The following is a 23,474-nucleotide window of genomic DNA, read 5'->3' on the forward strand; positions in this document are numbered from 1 at the left end:
AGATCTCCTGAGCAGCCATGCAGCACAGCTTCCTGGGATGTTCCCCTGAGCTCTGACTCACCCACCTGTGCCAGGGGCATCTAGTAAGGAAATGTTGCTTTGCTTCTTCCTCTTACTTCAAAACACTGTTTTCCTGACGGTTACGCAGCCCCAACCCGAGCTCCAAACTCCTTTCCTTCCACCTCTTACCTTAGTAACAGCACCCTATTGACTGTAAAAGTAATGGCAAAAACGGCAATTTTGCACCAACTTAATAGAAACCAGGAAGTAATTCTGAATCCCCCATTCACATACCTACATCAAATTCATCTTCCCCCTGACACTAAAGCTAATGAAGACAGAGACCACTGTGGCTGTATTTCCTAATTTACCCCAGCCATCCAGGACAGGGCTTGGCTCACAACACGGATTTTATACACACACACACACACACATATTTATATATTTAATTTATTTATATATGTTGACTGAGTGAACACCTAAGTTCTGTTCATTTTGCCATGTCCTAAATCTGTCTCAAACCCTGCCCTAGTTCAAACCACTTGCAACCATCCTTCTTTGGTTACTGCAGTGGTCTGTGAGGAAAAAGATTTGGGAGTGAAGTTTTTAGAACCATATGGACTCAAAGAGTAGTTAGGCATAAATGAAAAATGGGCCCCTTGTGGGTGGCTATGGTCTTGTTTGGCTAAGTACCCCAGGAATCCCTCAATTTCAGTACCCCCACATCACATTCCTGAGTGTTCCTGAGAGGCTATGCACTTGTAGCACGCAGTCTCTCAGGAATGTGATATGGGCACTGGAGTTGAGTGAGGCCAGAACCCTCTGAATGTGCCATGTGATCGGTGAGCTTTCTTTGGTTTAACAAGTCATCTGCAATTGCTGCCTGCATCTTGGTCTTATTTTTGCCCATACCTAGGCTATGGCTCAATTATATTATATTTACCATAAAGAGGAAACTGGCCTCTCTCTGCCCTAAAAAGTAGAAAATCCCTCCTGAAATGGATCCTGTGATCATGGCACTAATGGAATGGGATACAATGAGACATCTTTATCTCAGGCTACAGCTGGCACGGTGCCTGCACAGCCCCATCCGGATGAGCTAAATGTGTCCATGATGTCTATGTTCATGTTAATGAGGTGAGCAGACAGCAGGGTTAAGCTGCCATAGGATTTGCAGCCGAAACAAAGGGTAGCAGTGCGTGGTTTGAATGTTTGGTGTCCCTTGACCCAAGAATCCATATGTTGAAAAATAATCACCAATGTGATGCTATTACAAGGTGGGGGGTCTTCAGGAGGTGATTAGGTCATGAGGGTGGAACACTCATGAATGGGATTAGTGTCCTTACAGAAGAGGCCCCAGAGAACTGCCTTGCCCCTCCCACGACGTGAAGACACAGCTAGAGGGTGCCGTCTATGAACAGGAAGCAGGCCTTCATCAGACATCAGATCCATAAGCACTTTAGTCTTGGACTTCCCAGCCTCCACAGCTGCGAGAAATTTGTTGTTTATAAGCCATGCAGTTTAAAGTGTTTTGATATAGCAGCCAAAAGGGGCTAAGATAGCCCCAGGCTGAATGGACAGAAATGGGATGATTTAGGGTTAATGACAGAAGAAAAGCCAGAGACTGGCACAAGACCAATGAAAATGTCTGTTTGTTGGTATCCAAGAGGAAAAGCTGGAAATGGATGGATCTCTCCTAAAGGTTCTAGGCAAATCTGAATGTATTATTCAGATTTAATTTATTCATAGAGAGCTGTGAAAGAGGCTGGGGAGGAGATGCCAGAGTGCTCTGAGCAAGGACTTGGATGGGTTTCCTTTTCCATGTGATGAGTCAATCCACCAGGATGGGCTGGGTGGTCCCAGACATGGGGAGCAGGCTGGGGCAGCCCTGCAACCTCTCCAGCAGGGGATCCAAGGGAAAATGCTGAGGTTGTGGTCAGACGGCAAGGGGTAGGAAGTTCCTTTATTGGGGCTCATGTGACATAAGAGCCCAGATTTGTTCAACATTATGCTAAGGGAGCTGGGTATATAAGGTCGTGAGGCCGTTAAGGAGTAATCTTCTACTGAGATGTCGGAGTGTGGTAGGAGAAATTGCAGATGAGGACTTACGTAGTTTCACCTTTCCCAGAGTGCAGAGAGATGATTTCCACCAATGGGGTTTTCAACTTTGATCCGAAGGGAAAAGGGGAAGTAGGGGATACCCCTTCAGCTGGCAGTAACTGGGCACCTACATGGGAAGTCCTAGACCTGCAAATGCTTTGAGCTCTAAGAAGTTTGAAAATCTAGAGAAAAGCTAGATATGAGAGAGCAGTCTAATCTAAGGGGATGATAAAGATTGGTATCCTAATTCTCACCCCAAACCCCAATAGCATAGTTCTATTTGGCCAATTCAAAAAGCAGGTGGATCTTGGAATTGACCTGTAGACTACCATGATCTGAATGAAGTGATATGACCCCTAATGCTTTCTCTGGCTGTCCCTAAGACAATTAACTAGTAAGAAAGTATACCAGACTTCAGATTAGTTTATGATTGCAGAATTGGCAAATGCCCCCGTTTTCCATCCCCATTTCAAAGGCAAAGCAGTATCTTCCTGGTTTGCCATTCTCTGGGAGAGGTGAATTCTCTGCTTGGCATCCGAACTTGGGGGGTGGTGGAATCTAGCTTTACTGTCAATAAAATGTACCATGACACTTCATGTTAATAATAAGGTGGCCACTGAGCTCCCAGAACAGACCTGACAAGTTTGTTGACCTGGAGGACAGGGGGAACCGGCTCGTCCATTCTACGAGAACATATCCAACAGACAGACCTGCCCAGGCACAAAAGGACATATATACAATATGAGTCACAATGTGGTTTGTCAGAGCCCAAGTTTTGCAGCAGTCTGGATGCTCATTGATAAGAGACTGGTTAAAAACAGACTACTAGGTCCACGCGATGGAAGATTGTATAGGCATAAAAAGGTAGAAGAACATCCCTTATGTACTAATTTAGAAATAACTCCCAGGTAAACTACTAACTGAAAAAGCCAAACAAAATAGTGAGGTCCAAAATAGGGCCTTTTATGTGCACTAAAAAAATCCAGGAGGATGTACAAGAAACCAAGGACAGCAATCGTCTATTTGGCAGGTCGAGGAAGAAGTAAATAGGGGACAGAGGTGAAAGGGAGAGTCCCTCACGTCCTCCTTTTTATACTTTTTGATTTTTGAATCATATAAATGTATTTATTAAAAACTGAAAATGTTATAAAATAAATCAATGAAAGGAGAATAGCACATCACTGAAAATTGTATTTCTGTTCCACCTTCAGTCATTAATTTCAACTGAGAAATGTTTCTATTCACATACAATGATGAGAATAAATAATTACAATAAAGCTAGAGACCACAAAAATAGAAAAATGACTCTCTGGAATCTTGGATTTGTTTTCTATTGATGAAGGAAGCGGTCAGCATGCCATTTTGACAGCCGGTATTACAAGAACAAGATACTCCTCAGCAGTGTTTCAAAATACTGGCAAATAAAGTTGTTTTCTGCTTGTTCTCCCCCCACCCCACAATCAATCCTGATGATCGATTCCTATTAATTGTACAAAGGAAGCAAAGTTCTAGGTGGAAAGATTATTTTTCTAAGAGGATGGTATAGGGATATTTGTATGAAGAGCCTTCTGTGGAAACTTGAAAGGTAGAGGATCACCCCTGGAATACTGTTTTTACTTTTCCTCCTTGAAAGCAGTTACCAGAGAGACATGAAAATTTCTTTTCTTTTTCCTTTTTTAGAGATGAGGTCTTAGTTTGCAGTGCAGTGGCATGATCACAGCTTACTGCAGCCTCAAACTCCTGGGCTCAAGTGAGCCACCTGCCCGACTAATTTTTTTTTTTTTTTTACATCTTTTCAGAGATGGGGGTCTCACTATGTTGCCCAAGCTGGTCTCAAGTTTGGGGCCTCAAGTGCTCCTCCCCTCCTCAGCTCCTGAGTAGCTGGGATTACAGAGGCATGCCACCATGCCTGGCTCTGACTGTCTCTAGAAATATTCATAAAGGGAGTTTACCAGGGAGTACCACCACAGGCCACGCACTCTTCCTGCTTTTGCCTGTGAGATCTTTGATCTTTTGCACCTGATATCCTAATAGCTGAGATAGCAAAGAACGTGGGACACCACCACAATAAAGTGGGGTGTTTTCCTTGGAATGGCAACATACTTCTCTGTGTCCCAGACACTAAATGGATTTTCTCATGATTCACTGACGTACCTCAGACATTCTCCTGTCGTTTATTACTGTCTTTTTGCAGCTTAGACTCTCTTCACTTCATTGGTTCAACCAAAGCTGGTATTTCCAGGCATAACCCTCAGATCTCATCACAAAGGATGCTAATGGCAACCTACAAGCTCAAGGCAAAGGGGACACTGACAAACTGCAAGAAGAAATATGATCTCTTCTTCCCTTGTGGGGTCACTGGCTGAAGAATAAAGGCCAGGGAGAAAAATTCTGAGATGAAAGCAAGACCTCCTCCCACCTTGCACCCCGGTAACCTGTGGCATGTGAGCCTGAGCACGTCCTGTTAGATCTTAATTCTCTCCTGCTGAGGGGAGAAAGGGGGTTGTTCTTTGGTGAGCAGAAAGGCTCACTCTGCTCCAGCTATCTAACATAGGACACGGTGGGGAGATCACGGAAAGGTGAAAGGTGTGACTACAACTCTGAAGGAACTAGGGGCCCCTCTTTCTCCCTCCAGCTTTCTCTCTTCCAACTCCAAACCTGCCTGCACCATGAGGTCCAAACTGTCACACCTCAGCCTGTGCACTCTTCCTGCTGGAATGTCCTTCCATGCCTGGCTACCAAACACCCACTACCCTTCATGATGAACGCCTGGCCCTGCCACGCCTCCCCCTCCAACTCCTGGGCTCAAGTGAGCCACCTGCCCGGCTAGTTTTTTTTTTTTTTTTAAATCTTTTCAGAGATGGGGGTCTCATTCCCCCATCCCCCAGTGGGGAACATGCCCACTCCCTCCTCCCACCCCTGCCCCACCCACAGTCAATTTCTACCCAGCAGGCCTGACATTGCAAGTTCACTGATTTGTCTACATAGCTGCTTCCCTCTTTTAGAACCTAACCACCTAACCTTTAATGTTGGATTTTTTAAATTTAAAAAAACCTGTTCCTCATTGGAAAAGTGATAATCATTTTAGATAATTTTGAAATAAGCAAAATTTACTTTTTCAGCCCCTAACCTGAAGTATCCATCTATGAATAGCTGGCTATATGTTCTTGCAATATTTTTTATGCAAAGATATGCATATATTTAGATATTTCTTTATCAAAAGGGATTATTATCTATATATTATTTTACAATGTGTTCTTTTCACTTAACTGTATTGTAAGGTAAGGTTAGGTGTTGCTTTGGGTGCTCCCTTGGACATAACTCTATTAATAATACGACATCTCATTTTATAGTAAACATGAGCTCCTTTCTCTAGTACTGGTACTGGTACTAGAGGTGGGGGACCGCTGCTATATGGCACATCTAACTCTCCAGTTGGTTTTTATAGTGGGCAAATATGGTCATGGTGAGAAGAAAAAGACTGAAGGATGAATACTCAGTGTCAGCTTAGATGCTGACCTTTTTCAAGAAAGATACAATTTATAGAACATGCCTCATCCCTTCTATGACAGCAGTGGTTCTTAATTGGGGGCAATGATATCCCCCAAGGGACATTTGGCAATGTCTGGAGACATTTGCAGTTGTCGGAACTTGTGGTGGGGAGGGCAGGGGTGGCATCTGGTGGGGAGAGCCCAGGGATGCTGCTAAACACACAGTGCATAGGACAGCGCCTCATGACAATCCATTATCTGGCCCAAAATGTCAATCGTGCCGTGACTGAGAGGCCCTGTATTAGAACAGCGGTTCTCCATCCTGGTTACATATCAAAAACACTTGAGGAGCTTTAAAAAATACTGATACATGGGTCTTACTCCAACATAAGGGAATCAGAATCACCCTGCTCCAGCTATCTAACATAGGACACGGTGGGGAGATCACAGAAAGGTGAAAGGTGTGGGGCTGAGAGTGGGGCTCAGGCCTTATGTTTTAAAAGCTCCCATGTGATCCTAATGTGCAGCCTATATCGAGACCCATCACACTGAACCATGAGCTGCCTGCCTGCGTCCATAATGGAGCTGTCCTCCTCCCTGCCACAGAACCTACTTGGCATTTCGCTGAAGCAGGTGCTCAATAAATATTTGTTGCCTGGAATAGGGGGGATAAATTAGTCATCTATCATTAGTACCCTACAAACTGCAGTGCTGGACTCATACTGACTTTCAACATTCTAGTGGTGGCTGATGGAAGTTTTTTTTTTCCTAGTCAATTATTCAGTACATCAAAAGGATACAACTTCCAGCAATCAGTCCGCAGCATACTAACATGCTTCTGTTGGAATAATGACTTCTGAAAGTGAAAGGTACAGAAACAATCTGGACAATACATTCACGCCAAAGGAAACTTACAGAATTAACTCACAATTTTTTTTGGTCACCCTTCCTGGTCATATGCAGTGAGAAGAATTAGAAGTTGTACATTAAATGCAGGCCTGGAAACTTCCACTGCTATCACTCAAGGAGATATAAGAAAAAAAAAAAAAAATCCAATCCAGAGCAGGAAGAAAAGCTTACTATCAGGAAACTGCTAACACTAATCAGATTTCCCTATAATCAGAATTATTTGATCAGTGACTTATTTACATCTAATTGAGTTACGGGGAATTTTCACGTCTTGATGGAAACCATAAAGTGGTAAGTGGTGAGCAAGGATCAGGTTTTTAGTATTGAAACTGGCACCTTCTGACCTCCCCACCTGCCAACTGCTAAACAAGAGAGTGGTATTACCCCTGGATCCCTGGGGCTCTCGGAGGTCAGTAAGGGGCCACCAGCTGGGTGTTGAGAAAGCCTGGGCCCTTTATCCAGAGCCATGGCTGACGGTGAGAATGCAAGGGTCCACAACAGAGCCCCTATACCTGCAGCTTAATGAGTAAATGAGCCATTAGAACAGGTGAGGTGAGAGCCTTGCTAGGCACGAGCAGAGGCAATAGTGGTTTGCAGGAAGGGCACTAACACAGCCCTGGAGGAAGCAATGAGGTGGAGAAGGCTTCTCAGCAGTGGGGAAGGAGAGACAGCCCTGACAGATAAGACAGCTTCGAAGGGAGAGACTACTGCAGATAAGAGAAACAGCATGTGCAAGGGCCCAGGGGCAGCGAGAACTCCAAGAAGTTCCACTTACCAAGTGGCTCTTTAAGGGTGAGAGGGCCTGTAATCCCAGCACTTTGGGAAGCTGAGACAGGTGGATCACTTGAGGTCAGGAGTTCAAGACCAGCCTGGCCAATATGGTGAAAAACCCTGTCTCCAACAAAAATGTAAAAAATTAGCCCAGTGTGGTGGTGTGTGCCTATAATCCCAGCTACTTGGGAGGCTGAGGCGGGAGAATCACTTGAACCCGGGAGGCAGAGGTTGTAGTGAGCCGAGGTTGTGCCACTGCACTCCAGCCTGGTGATAGAGCGAGACCCTGTCTTGAAAAGAAAAAAAAAAAAAAAAAAAAAGGTGGGAGGAATAGGGAGGTTGAGGCTGGAGAGGCAGCCAGGGCCAGAGAGTAAAGGCCAAATAAATGTCTCAAACGAGAAGTCCATGTTTGAAGAGGTAGAAAAAAGGTGGACATCTTAGGGGAGGTGCAGAGGAAGACACTATTTTTCCTTTCTTGGTGTCCATGTGTACTTGACATTGGACAGATCCTACATTCAAAAGTTGGATCCCCCACTTCCTACTGCATGGCCTTGGCCAAATGACTAACCTCATCGGTATTCAGGAAATAAAAACATCTATTTCCCAAGGTTGCTGGGAGGATCAATGAGATAATATACACAGGGTTGAGGCCATGGGTGGAAGAATTGATGAAACCAGGAAGAATGGCTGAATTCACATTGGGGAAGGTGGAGAATTCCAGGGGGCCACTGTGAAAAGGAGAAGGAGGTAAAAGGTTTTAGCTTGTCAAAGAGATTTTTTTTTTTTTTTTTTTCTCCTGAGCTTGGAGACAAGAAGAGTGGAGAAAAAAGTGGGGGAGGGAGGGAGTACATGTACCAGGAATATAGCCACCATTTGGCATTTTCTCAAAATGCTGCAGCAGAGATTTAAAGGATTTAAATTGCTTTTCACTCATTTATGGATGTTGGCCTGAGATTTCTCTGACTCTGGGCCAAGCTGCCATGGGCCACGAGTGACACACGGAAGGCCCCATTACCTGGACCTTAATAGGCTCTTGACAAACCTTGCTGCTGCTGCTGCAAGTTTTATGGCTGTGGTTGTTTTTAAGGCTAGACTGTCACAAGGGCCCCTTTCCAGGATAAGCATTGCTCTGGGCCTCCAAATCCCTCATCCACTTGTTGGAAGCCAGGGCACCTAGAGGTCTGCCTCTGCAGGGAAGGCATTAGTATGCCCCATCCCAGTTCTGGGGCCTGGTGTTTCTCCATCTCTGCATTGCAATTGCATGGGAACACCCTCCTTGCCTCACCTACACCCCAGCAGACAATGTGAGGCCTTGAGTAACGTGAATAAAAGGCAGGTGTCTGGGGGAATAAACAGTAGGTCCAGAGGTAAGCAGAGGAGCTTGCAGTCTGATAATTGCGTTCTCCAGCTTTGCTGTTTCAGCAGCGGGATGTAGCCATAGATGGGCCTGGTAAGGCTCTTATTCAATAAGACTCCTGTACATGCAAGATCAGGGGAAATGCAATTTTTAAGATAATTTTTTTGGTCAGTGCATTCCCTGGAATAGAGACTCGTTTGGTCTCAGGACACTGGACTATATTGAGTCAATTTAATTCTTACAACAGGACAATAACCGAGACTGATTTATAATGTAACTTTCTGAATATTAAAATGTTAATGAAATTGTTGTCATGAAAAATAATGGCTTGTATTTTTATTTGAACCATTCTCAAGGCCCATCCCTTCTTTTAAAATTTATTTCCACTCACATAAAGAAATTGCTTTATCATCTAATTTTAAAAAATCAGTTTCTCCCACCCATCCCCCCATGGTGATTTATTTTCTCTAGAGAAAATGTTAATAACTGGCCAGGGATCTAAATGTTAAACACAAGGGAAAATGAAATCTTTGAAAATGAAAATAAATGATCCATTTTTCTTCTTTCAGAGAAACTGCTACTCCTGAAAGATATAAGATGTAGGGAGAAGCAGCAGCTAATGATCTCAACTCTAAGTCCCTTGAAAGCTGCCACTGGGGGTTCATATTTTCCTTCCCACTATGCCTTGCACAGACATTCATGGAGTGCTTCTGGGTGCTGGCCCTTGCTTAAGAAATCCAAAGACCAGAGCAGACGACAGACACTTCTAGCAAATCACCGTAATAAAATGAGAACAGTGTCTTTAGGAGAAAGAGGTACCAAAGGACTTCAGAGAGAAGAACGCCAAAGATAAAAGAGGGAAGGGATGGTTTCAGAGGAGGGGATATTGGAGGAGGCTATTGACTGGTGAGTAGGACCTGTCCAACTGGAGGGAGGTGTATGAAAAGACAGGCTGTATGGGGGAAGCTGAACACCACAAACTGAAAGGAGATAGAGCTGAAGACACGTGGCACCTAGAACTGATCTTCTAGTTGACAGAGTAGCATGAGAGGGTCATTTGCTATGTTACAGAAACCCTTCTGACTGCAGTGTTGAACAAAACGCAGGACATAAGGGGCCATCCTGGGAGGCCAGGTAGGAACTACCGCACAGGTCCAAGCAAGAGATGGGGAGGGCCTGCACAGGGCAGTGGTGGTGTGGGTGCAGCAGGGCAGGTGCCAAGGACTCCTGGAAGGTGGGATCAGCACCACTGGATGACCCGTCACTTAGCATCAGGTTTTCAGGGAGAGACCACGGAAAGCTGTGGGCTGACAGCCAGTTGTAAAATCCATGCTAAGCAGGAAAAAGCACTCCACCTCCCTCCCAGAAATGTGTCAGGAACATGGAAAGAGGTGGGAGGCATTTAGTCAGGAGGAAAATGGCAAAGTGAACTGGGTAGGAAAGAGGCTGAATTAGTGTCAGAGTGTTTCAGGTCTGGAAGAAGTCTTTCCTGATAAATGGTTTTTAAGCCTCTCTTGACATACTTCTGGTGATGGGGAGCTCGCTACCCATGCAGACATCCTATTCCATTGACACTCTGCAAGCACCTTGAACCACCATATTTTCCTTTGGTTCCAAACATACAGCTTCCTTTGAATTTTTATTTCCAGTTGTACAATGAAACTTCCTACAAACCCACTTGATTTAGCAAGAAGACTTGAATCAGTCCTCTCATCCTGCTGATGGAACATCTTCCACTACAGCAGGGCAACAGCTCGGAAAAAGTCACAGGGAAGGGGAACTACCTGTGCAAAAACTTGGGTTTTAAGCCACTTTGGCTGCCTGAATCCCCTACCCCATCCCCTGCCCCATCCCATTACCGTGCTGTTGCAGCCAGCGAAGCAGGCAGACAGGTAGGTGATGCCATCTGCCCCACACACTGGAGTGAAGGAATCAGTTTGGCATTCACAGTTATTATTGCAGGGTGAGTAGGGGTCCAGGGCTGAGCCAGGTGCTGTGCTGGAAAAGAAAGGAAACACGGAAGCCATTAGAAACAGGTCAATTTGGAATCAGATGACCCCAGTGACAGCCTTTCGCCTCTGCTGTGATGAGTCGCATGGTACCCTGCTTATGGGATTGTTACCTGGTTCTCCCTTCCCTTTTCCTTTTCCAACCTTAACCCTCCCTGTCCAGCAAGGAGCAGCCCAGGGCCACTGCTGAGAGCTATGTGGGTTGCGCCCTGGCCAATGACGCCAGCTTAGGTGGTGGGCTGGATGGGAGCTGAGTCCACTCCAGCCCCTCTCATGAAGTGAGGAGGAAGATGCTTTTGATCACTGGTATTGATGTGTCCTCTGGGCTGGCGGCAGTTGGGACTCTGCTCAGGGCCACCTGCTCCATGATGCCTCTCCTGATTGCTATGGCCTCGGCTTACCCCCGTCCTGAACAAACACCTATGCCTGCAACGCTGAGGATTTAACTCCTTCCCTCTTTGGGCTGGTTCTTGTCTCTGCTTTATTCCTCCTCTGCAGTCAGGAAGCCTCATGATGCTTACTTGCTACACAGCTACAACCAGACTGGCTTCCATCATTATTGTCTAATTGATTCAATGTCCTGAGAAAAATAACACTAAGATGTTTTAATTTTTCCTTTGCATCATTAAAGGCACAGTTATCTAGAGCAAGCAAATTGAAAAAAGAGCAAAAGGGTAGAGTGAGTGTATTAGCTCTGGAAGACAGGAAATGTTTCTTCTTTAGTCTGATTATTTTCAGCTCTGTCTCCTAAGGTTCAGAGCACTTCATGATAAAGATGATGATGGCGACACCTGGCAATTTATGTGTCATGCACTATTCAAAGTACTGCATGGATTATTTCATTTATTCTCATTTTAACCCCATGGGCTTTAGAGAAGAAACTGAGGCACAGCCAGGTTAAGTGACTTGTCCAAAAGTACAGAACTCATAAATGGTAGAGGAGGCATTGGAACCAGGGCCATCTGACTATAGGATATACACTTTTTTATTTTTTTATGGAAGAATAACATCATTATAGTGAGACCTTGTGCTCCTAACCACTACACTTTACTATTGGGAGTCGAGCAATCTGCTACTTGAGACAGCTGTTATGCATAGCATGTGCAAACAGGAAGAAGCTATATCTGAACAGGAAGTGAGGGCCAGGCTGGGGTGGGGATTGGAAGGGGCAATCCCGTGGTGGTGTAAAGGGGAAGGAGAGGCATACGGTGCCTGGATTGTGCACAGACATACAGAAAGCTGCCTGTGCTCTGCTCTCCCATTCTGCCTGCTCACTCTTGTGGGTGGCAGAGAAGCCCTGGCTCCACTGCATCTTCTGGCACAAGTGTAGGAGCAGCCTGGGTGGCCTGCTTGGAAGAAGACTCTGGCTCTGGAGAGAGAAACTGGTAACCTGAAGGCCAGCCATGCTGCAGCCTCGATGCTCCAGGCTGGATTTCCAAGGCAGCCTTAGTCTCGTGTGGAAAAGGGGACAGCTATTGACACTGGATAGCTGAAGACTCCCCATAATTCCCTCTAAGGGCAATTCTCACTGGACTCTAGTCCCAAGTCTTGGGATAAAAACTAGGAAGAAAGAAAAGTGGTCCCATGAGAACTAACTTCCTTATCTTCCTCTCTCTCTTCCCTCCACCTCCCTTTTTCTCTCCCTTTCCCCCGCTACACTTAAAAATACCTGCCATGGGCCAGCTCCTATAATTGCCATGTGAGCCTAATGACAGCTTCTGATAGTGTAAGGGATTGTTGAAATCAATTCTTTCTTCTATTTTGAGCTGAATTTTGAACTAAAATTTTTATTTTCTATCTTCACAGTTTTCCTAAAGTCAAATGCCAAAAATCGTGATGTGAGTGTGCTAGGGAGGAAATGGTTTCTCTTCTCCCCCAGGGCTTCCCCACCTTTGAGTGGAAAGGTCTGCTCTCTCAGCCTAGAGGGTTCTACTGATTCTCCAACGTGGAGAGTAAGATGCAGAGGCAGCATTGATGCCTCTCCTCGGGTCACTAGGAACAAAGCTGGCTCCCTCAACCTACTGTGGAGGGAGAGTGCTAGGGTCCCTGAGCAGGCGGGAGGGCGGCAGACACTGCCAGTACTCACTTGTTTCCATAGGGAACAGTAACCCCAGCCACAGGGCCAGTGTCGCAGCCCAGGAAGAGGAAGGAGACATAGCAAGCGGTGGAGACCAGGTTGACGAGCATGGCCATCCGAATGGCCCCCAGGGCAGACAGGCTGAGCTTCTTCACCAAAAGACCGCCCAGGAAGATACCCAGACAAGCACACGGGATTGCAGTCATCCCTGGAAGGAAGACAGAGGGGCAGGGCTGTGAACAGGGAAGGAGGGGCCAGTCCACAGATGGGAGGGTGGAAGGCCTGAGGCTGAGTCCCGTGAATGCCCAGTGACCCCACTGCAGTGTCACTGCTTCCATGGGACCCTGAAGTCTTTAGGAAGGGCCTGATTTATTCCCCCAGGGAGCTCATGGAGAACTGGGAGAGACAGACATAAAGCAACTCTGTTTCATGAGTCTAAGTGCATGCACCTGTCCTGCTAAGTGGGGCACCCTCAGGAGAAACACAAGCTTAAGAGGGGACTACCAAGAGACGGAGTCAGGCAGACTGGGAATACAGACATGCCTTCGGGACAGTAGATATCATGAAGCAGTGATGTGCTCTGTGTGCATTTTTGAGATGTGGGAAGGGGACCGGAGATCATTTAGGGATTTTCTCCCCGTCTTCTTAATAAGGCAAGAAGGGAGAGTTTCGCAGAAAATACGGAGGCTGTTTAACCTAAAGGTCACGGAATTCACCAGGCCATAGAGAGAGTCTGAACCAGCTCTGCCACCCCTCAGGTAGTGGCATCAATCAATATGTTTTGTAGCTCTTGGTGACTAAATGGCATATATATTTTTTTCCTTTCTCTCTCTTCTGCACAGGGCTATCTGCAAGGCAGCAGGACCATAAACCTGTTATTTCTGATTCGCAGAGAACCATGGAATTTTAGAAGGACCAAAGGGTTCCAAGCTCCTGGGTTGGTTTTGCTCTATTCTGATTCATTTCATCTAAAACTCAGCTTTCAATTGCCACGTGTCATTTATCTACCATGTAGATTACGCATGGCCATTTTTCCAGTCTAGGTTGCCTTCTTGACAATCAACAGACCTCTAGGTCAATTGACTACATTAACTAGCTGGTATGTGCTAAGGGAATGCAAATTAATTTTAATATTGGGGTGAGAAAATATAATCAGGGGGGTATAGCTCTGCAAGAAAATAGCACAAGTCATACTTAAAATGACATATAATATCTCTCTATCATCTACTGCTCTTGGAATATCTGTGCTTGGTTTTCTTCCCTTGGTATAGAAGCGATCTCATGAGCCAGCTCCTGGGTGCATCTTTATCCTTGTCCCGTGCCACACTGCCCACCCCAACCATGCCACTGTCCCTCCTTTCTCTCCCTGGGGCAGGCCAAACAGTTCCAGTTCCCCAGGCTTTGCACGTGCAGTTCCCTCTCCTGGGACACGTGCCCAATGTGTTTACTTGGCTGGCCCCTACCCTCTTCAGACAGGTTTCCCAGGCCACTCTGTAGAGATCCATGCACCCCCACCCTGAGGTTCCATACTGTTTTTGTGGCTCTCCCAGCTTCCTGAAGCAGCCTCACTTATTTTTGGGTTTCTTGTTTCTTGCTCTCTCTCTCTCTCTGCTAGGATACAGCCTTCCTGTGGACAAAAACCCTTTTTGTCTTGTTCAGTCCAGCCTAGATTCTCTGTGTCTAGCATGGTACCCAGCACGGAGTGGGCATCCAAGTATTATTTTCAGAATGAATGAGCTAAGGAACAGATTGGATCTGTGTGAATGGACATCAGTGACAACATGCCCACACCCAGAAAGCAAGCCTGTGTTTTGTTTCATTTCCTAGCAGAGACAGTGGGGGTGTCACCTGTCAAGGATGGTAACCATGGCAATCACAGGCTTTTACACCTTTTCTCCAAGCCCCCTCCCTCCCTGATGTGTGTGCTGTCCTTAACACTGGAGGAAGTGATCAGAACTTCCCTGAAATTCCATTCTCATTACGTTAACCTATGCAGATTGAGTCCTTTTTATCTTCACTCGCAAATCAACACCACTAGCTCTTTAATCACCTGTGTTACTCTTCTCTGAGCTCTGCCCCATTTGCTGATGACTTCACAGGGGGTGAAGGGGGACCAGTGCTGATACTCTGGAATGACTGCCTGGGCCTCATCTCCCAAGTCTGCCTTCTCTAACTGCCCACTGCCAGTCCCTCTTGCACACACAGAGGGCACCCGTGCTGCTTGCCTGGACTGCCCAGTGCAGGAGAAGGTGCCTCCTGCCAAGCACACTAACAGAAATCACTGGGAGACAAAAAGGTGCAATAAGGCAGAATTGTTTGTTTGACCTTCTGCCCTGAAGACTATTGATTTGTTTGTCGATAGAAGACGAAGGCATCTGTTCTGAAACAGAACACGGCCCAAAGTTGAAGCAACTGTGCAAATGTAATCAAAATGGAAGAAAAAGCAGCAGAGGAGTCAGCAGGTGAGAGATAAACTCTTCAGGCGCCGAAGGGCTAAACCTGAGAGATCCCAGGGATAACAAAGAAGTTACAACTTTAATTATAAAGAGGTATATTTTGCCCTGTCTCTGTCAGGCAGATATTAAAGGCTGACTGCATTTTGCCAATACCTCTTGGAGGTAAAATTTACCAAGTGGTGGGTGGTAGAGGGTTATTTGTGTAAAAGAAAAACATAAGACTTGTGGTACCCTGGGTGGTAATCTGGCCATATTGTTGTGATAGGGTTTTACATTTTATTTTATTTTTTTATTTATTTAATTTTTCAAGACGAAGTCTCGCTCTTGTTCCCCAGGCTGGAGTGCAACGGCGCGATCTCAGCTCACTGCAACTTCCACTTCCTGGGTTCAAGCGATTCTACTGCCTCAGCCTCCCGAGTAGCTGGGATTACAGGCGTGTGCCACCACGCCTAGCTAATTTTTGTATTTTTAGTAGAGACAGGTTTTCACCATGTTGGTCAGGCTGGTCTTGAACTCTTGACCTCAGGTGATCCACCCGCCTCAGCCTCCCAAAGTGTTGGGATTACAGGCATGAGCCACCATGCCAGCCCTACTTTTAAACTGAGATATGTTATGTCCTGTGAAATACACAGAGCTTAAGGGAACAGCCTGATGAACTTTTGCATCTGTACACACCCCTGTAACTACAGCTTAGATTAACCTTAGAACATTTCTAGCAGCTCAGGAGGCTCCCTGGTGCACCTCCCAGTTAGCTTCCCCCAAGGGTAACCACTATTCTGGCCCCTATCACCTCAATTAACTATTCCTCTTTTTAATTCATCTAAATATGTGCTCTTTTGAGTCTCATGTCTTTCAACTCTGTGAGATTCAACCACATTGAGGCATGTATCAAAGTTCTTTCTTTCTCATTCTGTGTAATAGTTTGCCATAGAATATTCTATAATTTATCCATTTTACTGTTTATGGACATTTGGGTTGTTTCAAGTTTGGGTCTATTATGCATAAAACAGCTCTGGACATTATTACATATGCTACGTAAATGAGTGAACACAAACACTTATTTCTGTTGGACAGATGTCCAGAAATGGAACTGATAGGTCATGGCATAGACATATGGTTAGCTTTGTTAGGCACAGCCAGAATTTTCCAAAGTGGTGGCACCAATTTGCATTCCCACTGGCCGAGTATGAGAGTTCCAGTGGCTCCACATCCTCCCCAATACTTGGTGCTATCAGTCTGGTGGATGTTTAGCAGCATCTCACTGGGGTTCCAATGTACATTTCTCTGATGACTCATGATGGTTAGCACCTTTGTGTTTGTTTCTTGGCCATCTTGTGACATGACAGGAGATTTTAAAGAGGAAGATCAGAAAACATCACCTTCCCTTTCCTCTCAGCAGACAATCTGACTCCTATTTTACAGAGAAGATGAAGTCTGTGGAGCTGTAGCTGCCCCCATGCCTGGCCGTATCACCACACTCTCAGTAGTTTCCATCACATGTCCCTCCCTCTGCTCTTTCAGGAGAACAGGTGAACTCCTCTGTAAAGGGAGTTCCATGCAAAGTCTTCTCTGATGAAGAAGGATAAATCTTGAAAGGTTAGCAGGTTTTAATCAGTTACATAAAGTAAGAATATTCACTCTCTCTCCTGCAAATCCCCAGCTGTGGGCTCCTTTCCCTCCACTGAGAAACCTGCTCAAGTCTTTCCTGTCCTGGCAACCACATAGTCACCACTCCCTCCCTCAACTCCCACACATGCCACAGGCCATGTCCTCTCTCCTTTCTCCCCTGGCTAAGTCCCGTGCTCACTGTCTACTCCTTCCCTCTCACGGGCTGCTCTCCACACCACAGAACAGGTGCCACCACTGCCACTTCAGGAACACAGCCCTGATACAGGCTGCAAGCCATCCTCATCATTAAAGCCAACTGGGACATTTGGGCCCTCACCTTGCTTGACTGCTCACATTGCAGATGGCTGCTTTCTTCTTGGAATCATCTCACCCTTGACTTCCATGATCCACATTCTCTGCATTTCTTTTGGATGCCGTTGCTTAAATTTCTCTGCAGACTCCCCTATTTCTTCAGGTTGGGGTTTCACCTATCTTTTTCTAACTCTACACATTTTTTCCTATGTAAATTCCACTCCAGTGTCCTCAACTACCATCCATTTACTGAGGCAACTGAATCTCCACTACTACTTATAACACAGATTATCATCCCAGAGACCCCTCTTGAGCCCCCAGCTAAATACTGGACATCACTTAGATATGCTATGGGCATTTCACACTCAACAGCTTCAGGTCTGAACTAGAAACTTTGCACAGATCTGATTCTTCTTCGTTATTTCCAGTCTTTACAACTGGTACCCCAATCTCTCCAAGCCAGAAACCTGAGAGCCGTTGTTGATTCTTCCCTCTTGTTTAACTGCTATGTCTCTGTTGCTGTTGTGTCCACTACTGATCAACATCTCCGCTGATTAACTCAACAAATGCAGCTTCCTGTCACTTGAAGTAAAGGATGATATACTGTCACAAAACAAAAAGGAAACTAAGACATGCTGCAGGACCACATTCCTTACCCTGCCTAAGCAACACTGCTTCTCATGAGTGCAAATTGTTTTTCTTTACTATGTCAACTCCGAACAATTGGCAGTAGAAACCTGTAGTCTACGATTTAAAGAACTGTAAAGCCATGCCTGACCTTGGGGAGAAGGAGTGTCATGATCCATTAGTTATGTCTGCTGTGGGCACAGGAAAGAGTAGGGGAGTGTATGGCTTCCAAGCTCTGCATGTGTTAACTATGGGTTTCATGCTGCCAAGAATATTCTTTTTTTATGTGGCTAAAACCTGCTAACCTTTCCAGATTTATCCTTCTTCATCATATCTTCCCCAAATTTCCCATTTCACACCCATCTATCAACTTACTGGCCTCTCAAATGTACATTTTATATTTTCACTCTTTATTATCATGTGCTTTTAGCAATTGCTCCAGGCAGGCAAATCTTGCTCTGAGAATACACTTTAAATTCCTTGTGCACAGAGGCCACATATATCTTGTTGCTGTAGGCCCAGAGCAGAGTGGGGTTCTTCAGCAGGGCTCAGTAAATTCTTAGTGCCGTAAACACAGGACACCCTCCCTGACCCTCTCAGGGGGCCTGAAGACACACTCACCAAGCAGCTGGTTGGCAGAAGAAGTGGTGAGGTTGAACTGCTGCTCCAGGTACTTCCCCAAGAAGGCAGCAAAGCCAGCCACCACTGCAATCTCCATGCAGGCGGCCAGGATGATGCAGGTGAACACAGGGTTTGAGAGCAGGTGCTTAGTGACCTTTGGGATCACTGCAGGGAGAGAGAAGGCCGACATTCAGGGTCAAGGTCACACCCTGTGCTCCCATCTTATAGCCTCCTGCTCCTGAGGCCCCTTCTTGGCCTGCTCTTGTCCATTTCAGCAAACGGCATCCAGAGGCACCCAGTTGCTCAGACCAAAATCTACACCCCATAAGTCATCCATGATTGTGAAATCTCTGCCTTCAAAGCATACACTGACATGATGCCAATTACTATCTACTAAAACAGGAGAGACTATACCAGGACTTTTCTTACAGCTCACTAGACACACTAAAAATTTTTTAAAGCAATCTCAGAAGGTGTGTGTGTGTATAAAATAAATTATAAATATCAATATATTTAAGTATATGTCAATATACCTGTTGATGGATCTATATATATACGTGTGTTAAGAAAATATACTTAACAGTTTCAAGAAAGATATGAAACTCTTGTGGTTTCCAAAATGTGTACATGCCTAATCAAACCCCTTCTTGCCATCTTCATGGCTACCTCTCTGGCAAAAGTTTTCATCAGCTCTCACTTGAAGACCACCAGAGCTACCCAACTGGGGTCTTAGTTTTCACTCTTGATCCAATATAATCATTCCCTGGGTAGCAGTCAGTGAGATCAGCTCAAATCAGTTTCCTTCTCAAAACCCTGGAATGGTCAAAATCCATATGCTGTGCCATGGCCTGAGGTCTGCCTCTCAGTGATCTAATCACACCCCCTAGCCCTTCCTCTTCCCACCCTCCAGTCAAGCCCCAGTGGCTCTTGCTATTTCTCGCTTGCACCCAGGTCCATCCCACCCAGGTCTTTGTCCTTGGGGGTCTTCCCTGTACAAGAATGCTCTTCCTGTAGATCTTTGCTGAATGTGTTCCCTTCTCCCTAGCGGGTCTATTCTCATCACCTGGTCTACCCTAGAAGCAGCCTCCCACTCAGTCCAGGTGCTCAGGGCTTCTATGAGAGCTGATGATGGGCAAAAGTGCTCTGAGGTTCATGCACCACTTTAATGACAGAGCCGGAAAGTAGGAATTGTTGAGGTCTTGTATTTCATTCTTTCTTTATTTATTTTTCTTAAAGCATGTGGTTTCGTACGCCACTAAGACTTCCCCTTATATTGGTGCTTTTAAAATAGGAGATTCGTTTTTTAAAAATCCTTTGGAAACAAGCACATTATTTGGATATTCCCAGCAATCAGAATCGTTGGCATGTGGTCTTCAGCCAAGTCTCCTAAATTATGGTATGATGTATTCTGGCAGTGTGCAAGAGAGCTTTGGGGCACCAGGACAACCCTGTCATTTCAATATTTGTGCCATGATTTAATGTGTCCTTACAACAAAGCTGAAATACAGCTGATACATCTAATGTGTGGTTTCATGGCTGTTACGGCTTAAGACACTGCTAGGTTACAAAAAGTAAGTAGATTTAAAGTTATTTAAAGAGAAGTCTTAGGTGCATAATGGTCCAGGTGGAATGCAAATAAGGCAAAAATTATAGAGGTGGTATCCCAGAAACTAGTTAGGGGAAGTCTGTGCTGCTGCGATCATAAAGTGTGGAATATCTGACATGCAGTTTACTTGTTTCCACCTATGCAAACAGAACAGATAAAACACAGAGTCCCAGAGGAAGCAGGTACTACACCACGTCTAGGAAAAACTGATCAGTGCCGTGGTGGCATGCAAAATAAACAGGTGGGCAGGGAGTCTCATACTGCATTCCAAGGTGAAGAATTAGCCAGCTGTCCTAAAGAAGCGAGCTAATTATACAGGCTCAATCTCATCTCCTAGGAGATGAAACCTCTAAATGGCCCAACTAATTAGAATAAAATAATAATAGGGGATGCATAAGTTTTTAATGTTAACAGACAAGCTCAATAAGTCAAGAACTGGCAGATATACAAAACTTAGAATTTATCATTTCTAGGAATGGTATCAAGTTTCAAGAATGAAAATCTACATAGAAGACAGGCATCTAAGGGTTCTTTGACATAACACAAAGAACTTAGTTATGCAAATGGACTGAGTCAGATGACCAAAAGCTTGGAATTGGCAAAGCCTGAGCAACCGAATTCTATGTCATAACTAGATGATAACCAGAGCTGGTGGCCTTGGCTGTTCTGTGGTGGTTCCTTGTAAAATTCCTGAAACCTTAGGAGGCAACTCTCTGATTAAATCAATGCACAAATAAAAATAACACTTTTAAAAGGGTATGAATAAGAATAAAGATAATAAGAAAACAACTTTAAGTCCATGGTATTAATACACTTATACCCTCCTTGATTTTAAGTGTACTGGCCTTTATGTGTGTGTTTTGTCTATTTTTACAGGGTTTAAAACATTTACCATCATCTGAATTTTTAGAAATATCACTTCAAATAAATGTTTAGAAGTGTTTACCTTTATAACACCTATATGTAAATGTTGGGAAATTTTCCTGTGTTAAATCCACATTATGTTTAAACTATGGTACAAATATTTAGAGGAATCCTGACTGTGAATTATTTAAATATGTGGATTGTTCAACAAATATAGATGAATTCATTGGGCTTAAACAGAGGACAGTGAGGTAAGCATTTATCTTCATGTACAGAAGCCCCTTGGATGTTAAAACTCTATCCTCATAAATCACTACTAATGAGTGAAAGCTGATTTGCTATAGTGTGTGGCACGCTGTGATGGTGTACTGTACCCATGGCAAGAGACCTATTGGTCATGCCACAGAACAATAAGTTTCACAATGTAGTGAGAACAGTATGGATCACATCAGGTTATAACAGTGCCTCCTTGTAATGAATACATTTGAATGTCCTGGCGGTTTATATGTTTTGGCAAGTAATAACGCCATTTCTGCATCACAGTGCTCTTTTCGAATAAAGATATCTAAATTCTGGAAACATTGCCAATGTCAAATAGGCAGGTTGGGGACATTCCAGGAAAATGATCCTCTGCCATGCTTTCACTGTGGCCTTCATTTTTTTTTTGTTAGGGTGCAGAATCTTCAGAGTCTAGGATTCCTGAAGAATAAAGCACCACAGCCACGCTTGATCACAAGTAAAACTGCTGCTGGGCTGATACCTCCAGCATTTGCTGATTAGCAACTTTGCTCTTTGGCTCAGAAATGACACTGATGATGATTTCAGTTTGATCACATTATCTATTTAGGTCCTGGTATCTCCCTGTCCTTGTTCAGAGTCACCATGATTTGTTTGGCGATGAGGAAGGCACTGTTCAACGAAGGCAACTCCGGTTAATGGAATACTTTTATACTTAAGCAAGCAATTTAATTATTCTGGAGATAATTCCACTTCAGTGGGAAGGATTCCTTGTCAAGATAGGAGACTGCCTGCTTTTGTCTTAATATCTAATAACTAATTTCTCCTTGAATTAGATGTGAAAAATCATTAGGTTTGAGAATGATATGACTGAATCATTTGACTTGAGGAAGCCTCAGTGGGCCTTACTTGCATGAAGAACATTCTTTTTTTTTTCCCCTCTACCAAGGCAATTTGCCTCCAGAAATGACAGTTTCCTCTTGGGTTCGCTATTTCCTTCCAGGTTCTTCCTCCCATCCCCAGTTTTTGTTGCAATCACTTGTAGTACCCTCAAAAGATGATTGCTTTTCAAAGGCTCAGCCTACCTTCCAAAACCCCAGTTTGAGAAGGGCTATTAATTAGCTTGGTCCTAGGGCCAACCCTGTGTTTCAAGCTTTTTCATTCAAATAGATTGTTAAGCCTATAAAATTCTGACTTTTTAAGGAGGTGGCAGCTAATGGGGTGACCCAGGCAAACAGAAACTGGTGAACCAAGGCCACACCAGGCCATTAAACATCTACAGACTCTCTTAGCCATGTACCCCCCACCTACCGATTTAGCCTCAGAACTTGGGAGCTGGAGGTGGGAGGTAGGCTGGCTTGAATTATGCAGCCTCACCAGCTGGAGAAACCTTTTCAACTCTCATTAGGAGCCTGGTACCGTCACCAGCAAGATGAACAAAATTGGAAAGAGCGGCAGGAGAGCGGTCTCTAGGGAAAACAGGTTTTCTACTACTAGTCTTCAAAAGAGATTCCTGTAGGATTAAGGGTTCTTGGAAACTTATAGGTCCTTCAGGATGGAGAAAGGCAGATTTTAGAGGAGTCATGAAAACTAATGTTGACAGAGCATTTCCTTTGTGCAAAAATGCAGTTCTAAATGCTTACATATCTGCTCATATCAAACCTGTGATCTTGGGACTATTAAATCCCCCATTTACAGATGAAAAAACTGAGGCAGAGAGGGGTCCCATGGTTAGAGCAGCACAGCAGAAACTCAAACTCTGGTACCTGCTGCCACGGCATGTGCTTGTAACCAGTATGCTATTCTGGTCTGGCTTCTGAGCTGCTCCTGGTTTGAAGATTAAGCATGCAGGCTACTCCCGGTAGTCAAAGGTGCAGCTTAATTCTAAGAAATACTGATAGTAATAGCAATAATAATAATAAAACATTTCTACTTAGGTTGGGGAAAATGACCAGATCTAGCATTCGGGGATGTATCTGGGACTTAGTCCTTTTTTTTTTTTTTGTGGGAAGAGAACTCGGAAAGAGAGGGAGGGAGAAATATTAATAAAAGGAAGAAAGACTTATAGAGCTGAAAGAGGAGGCTTGTACTGTAGAAAAGGTTTTGCTGAATGAGGTTGTATAAAATAATGGCTAAGAACCTGGTCTAAGGAGTCAGGTAATGGGGATTTGAATTCTGGCTTCAAGGCTTTAGTAGATGTGGAAGTGACTGGAGCACAGAACTCCATCCCACAGACTGCTATAAAGATGAAATGAGACCCAAGTGTGTAAAGCATGTGGCCCAGTGTCTCCGGCACACGGGTGTGAGCTCAGTATGAATCATAATTAATATAAAAGAAGTGATTCATGGTTAAGTCAGGGAGGAAACCCTGAGGCTCCTCGTCATGTGTAGTGTTCCTCGGAGCCATGGGGATACACGGTTTGCTGCAG

General features: G+C 44.7%; 1 protein-coding gene and 1 long non-coding RNA gene across 8 annotated transcripts in view; one reads left to right on the forward strand and one right to left on the reverse strand.

Moving 5' to 3' along the window:
• The window catches only part of SLCO3A1 (solute carrier organic anion transporter family member 3A1), a 350,365-nt gene that overhangs the window by 53,815 nt on the left and 273,076 nt on the right, over positions 1-23,474 (reverse strand). For all 7 annotated transcript variants that reach the window (XR_002523199.2, XR_001904587.2, XR_004185004.1 and 4 more), the window contains exons 5-7: positions 18,339-18,503; positions 12,724-12,922; positions 10,488-10,626 (exon numbers count right to left, since the gene is read on the reverse strand). Coding sequence is in view for 4 of the 7 variants with exons in the window: in XM_017960938.2 (XP_017816427.1) it covers positions 10,488-10,626; positions 12,724-12,922; positions 18,339-18,503 (503 nt within the window). In the remaining 3 variants the exon portion in view is untranslated. The remainder of the gene's footprint in view (positions 1-10,487; positions 10,627-12,723; positions 12,923-18,338; positions 18,504-23,474) is intronic.
• On the forward strand, positions 1,818-6,642 carry LOC116275766. The gene is made up of 2 exons (XR_004185006.1): positions 1,818-4,530; positions 6,364-6,642. It is a non-coding gene; the product is annotated as an uncharacterized LOC116275766 (long non-coding RNA).

This window comes from Papio anubis, chromosome 7 (genome assembly GCF_008728515.1).
Source record: "Papio anubis isolate 15944 chromosome 7, Panubis1.0, whole genome shotgun sequence".
Lineage (NCBI taxonomy): Eukaryota > Metazoa > Chordata > Mammalia > Primates > Cercopithecidae > Papio > Papio anubis.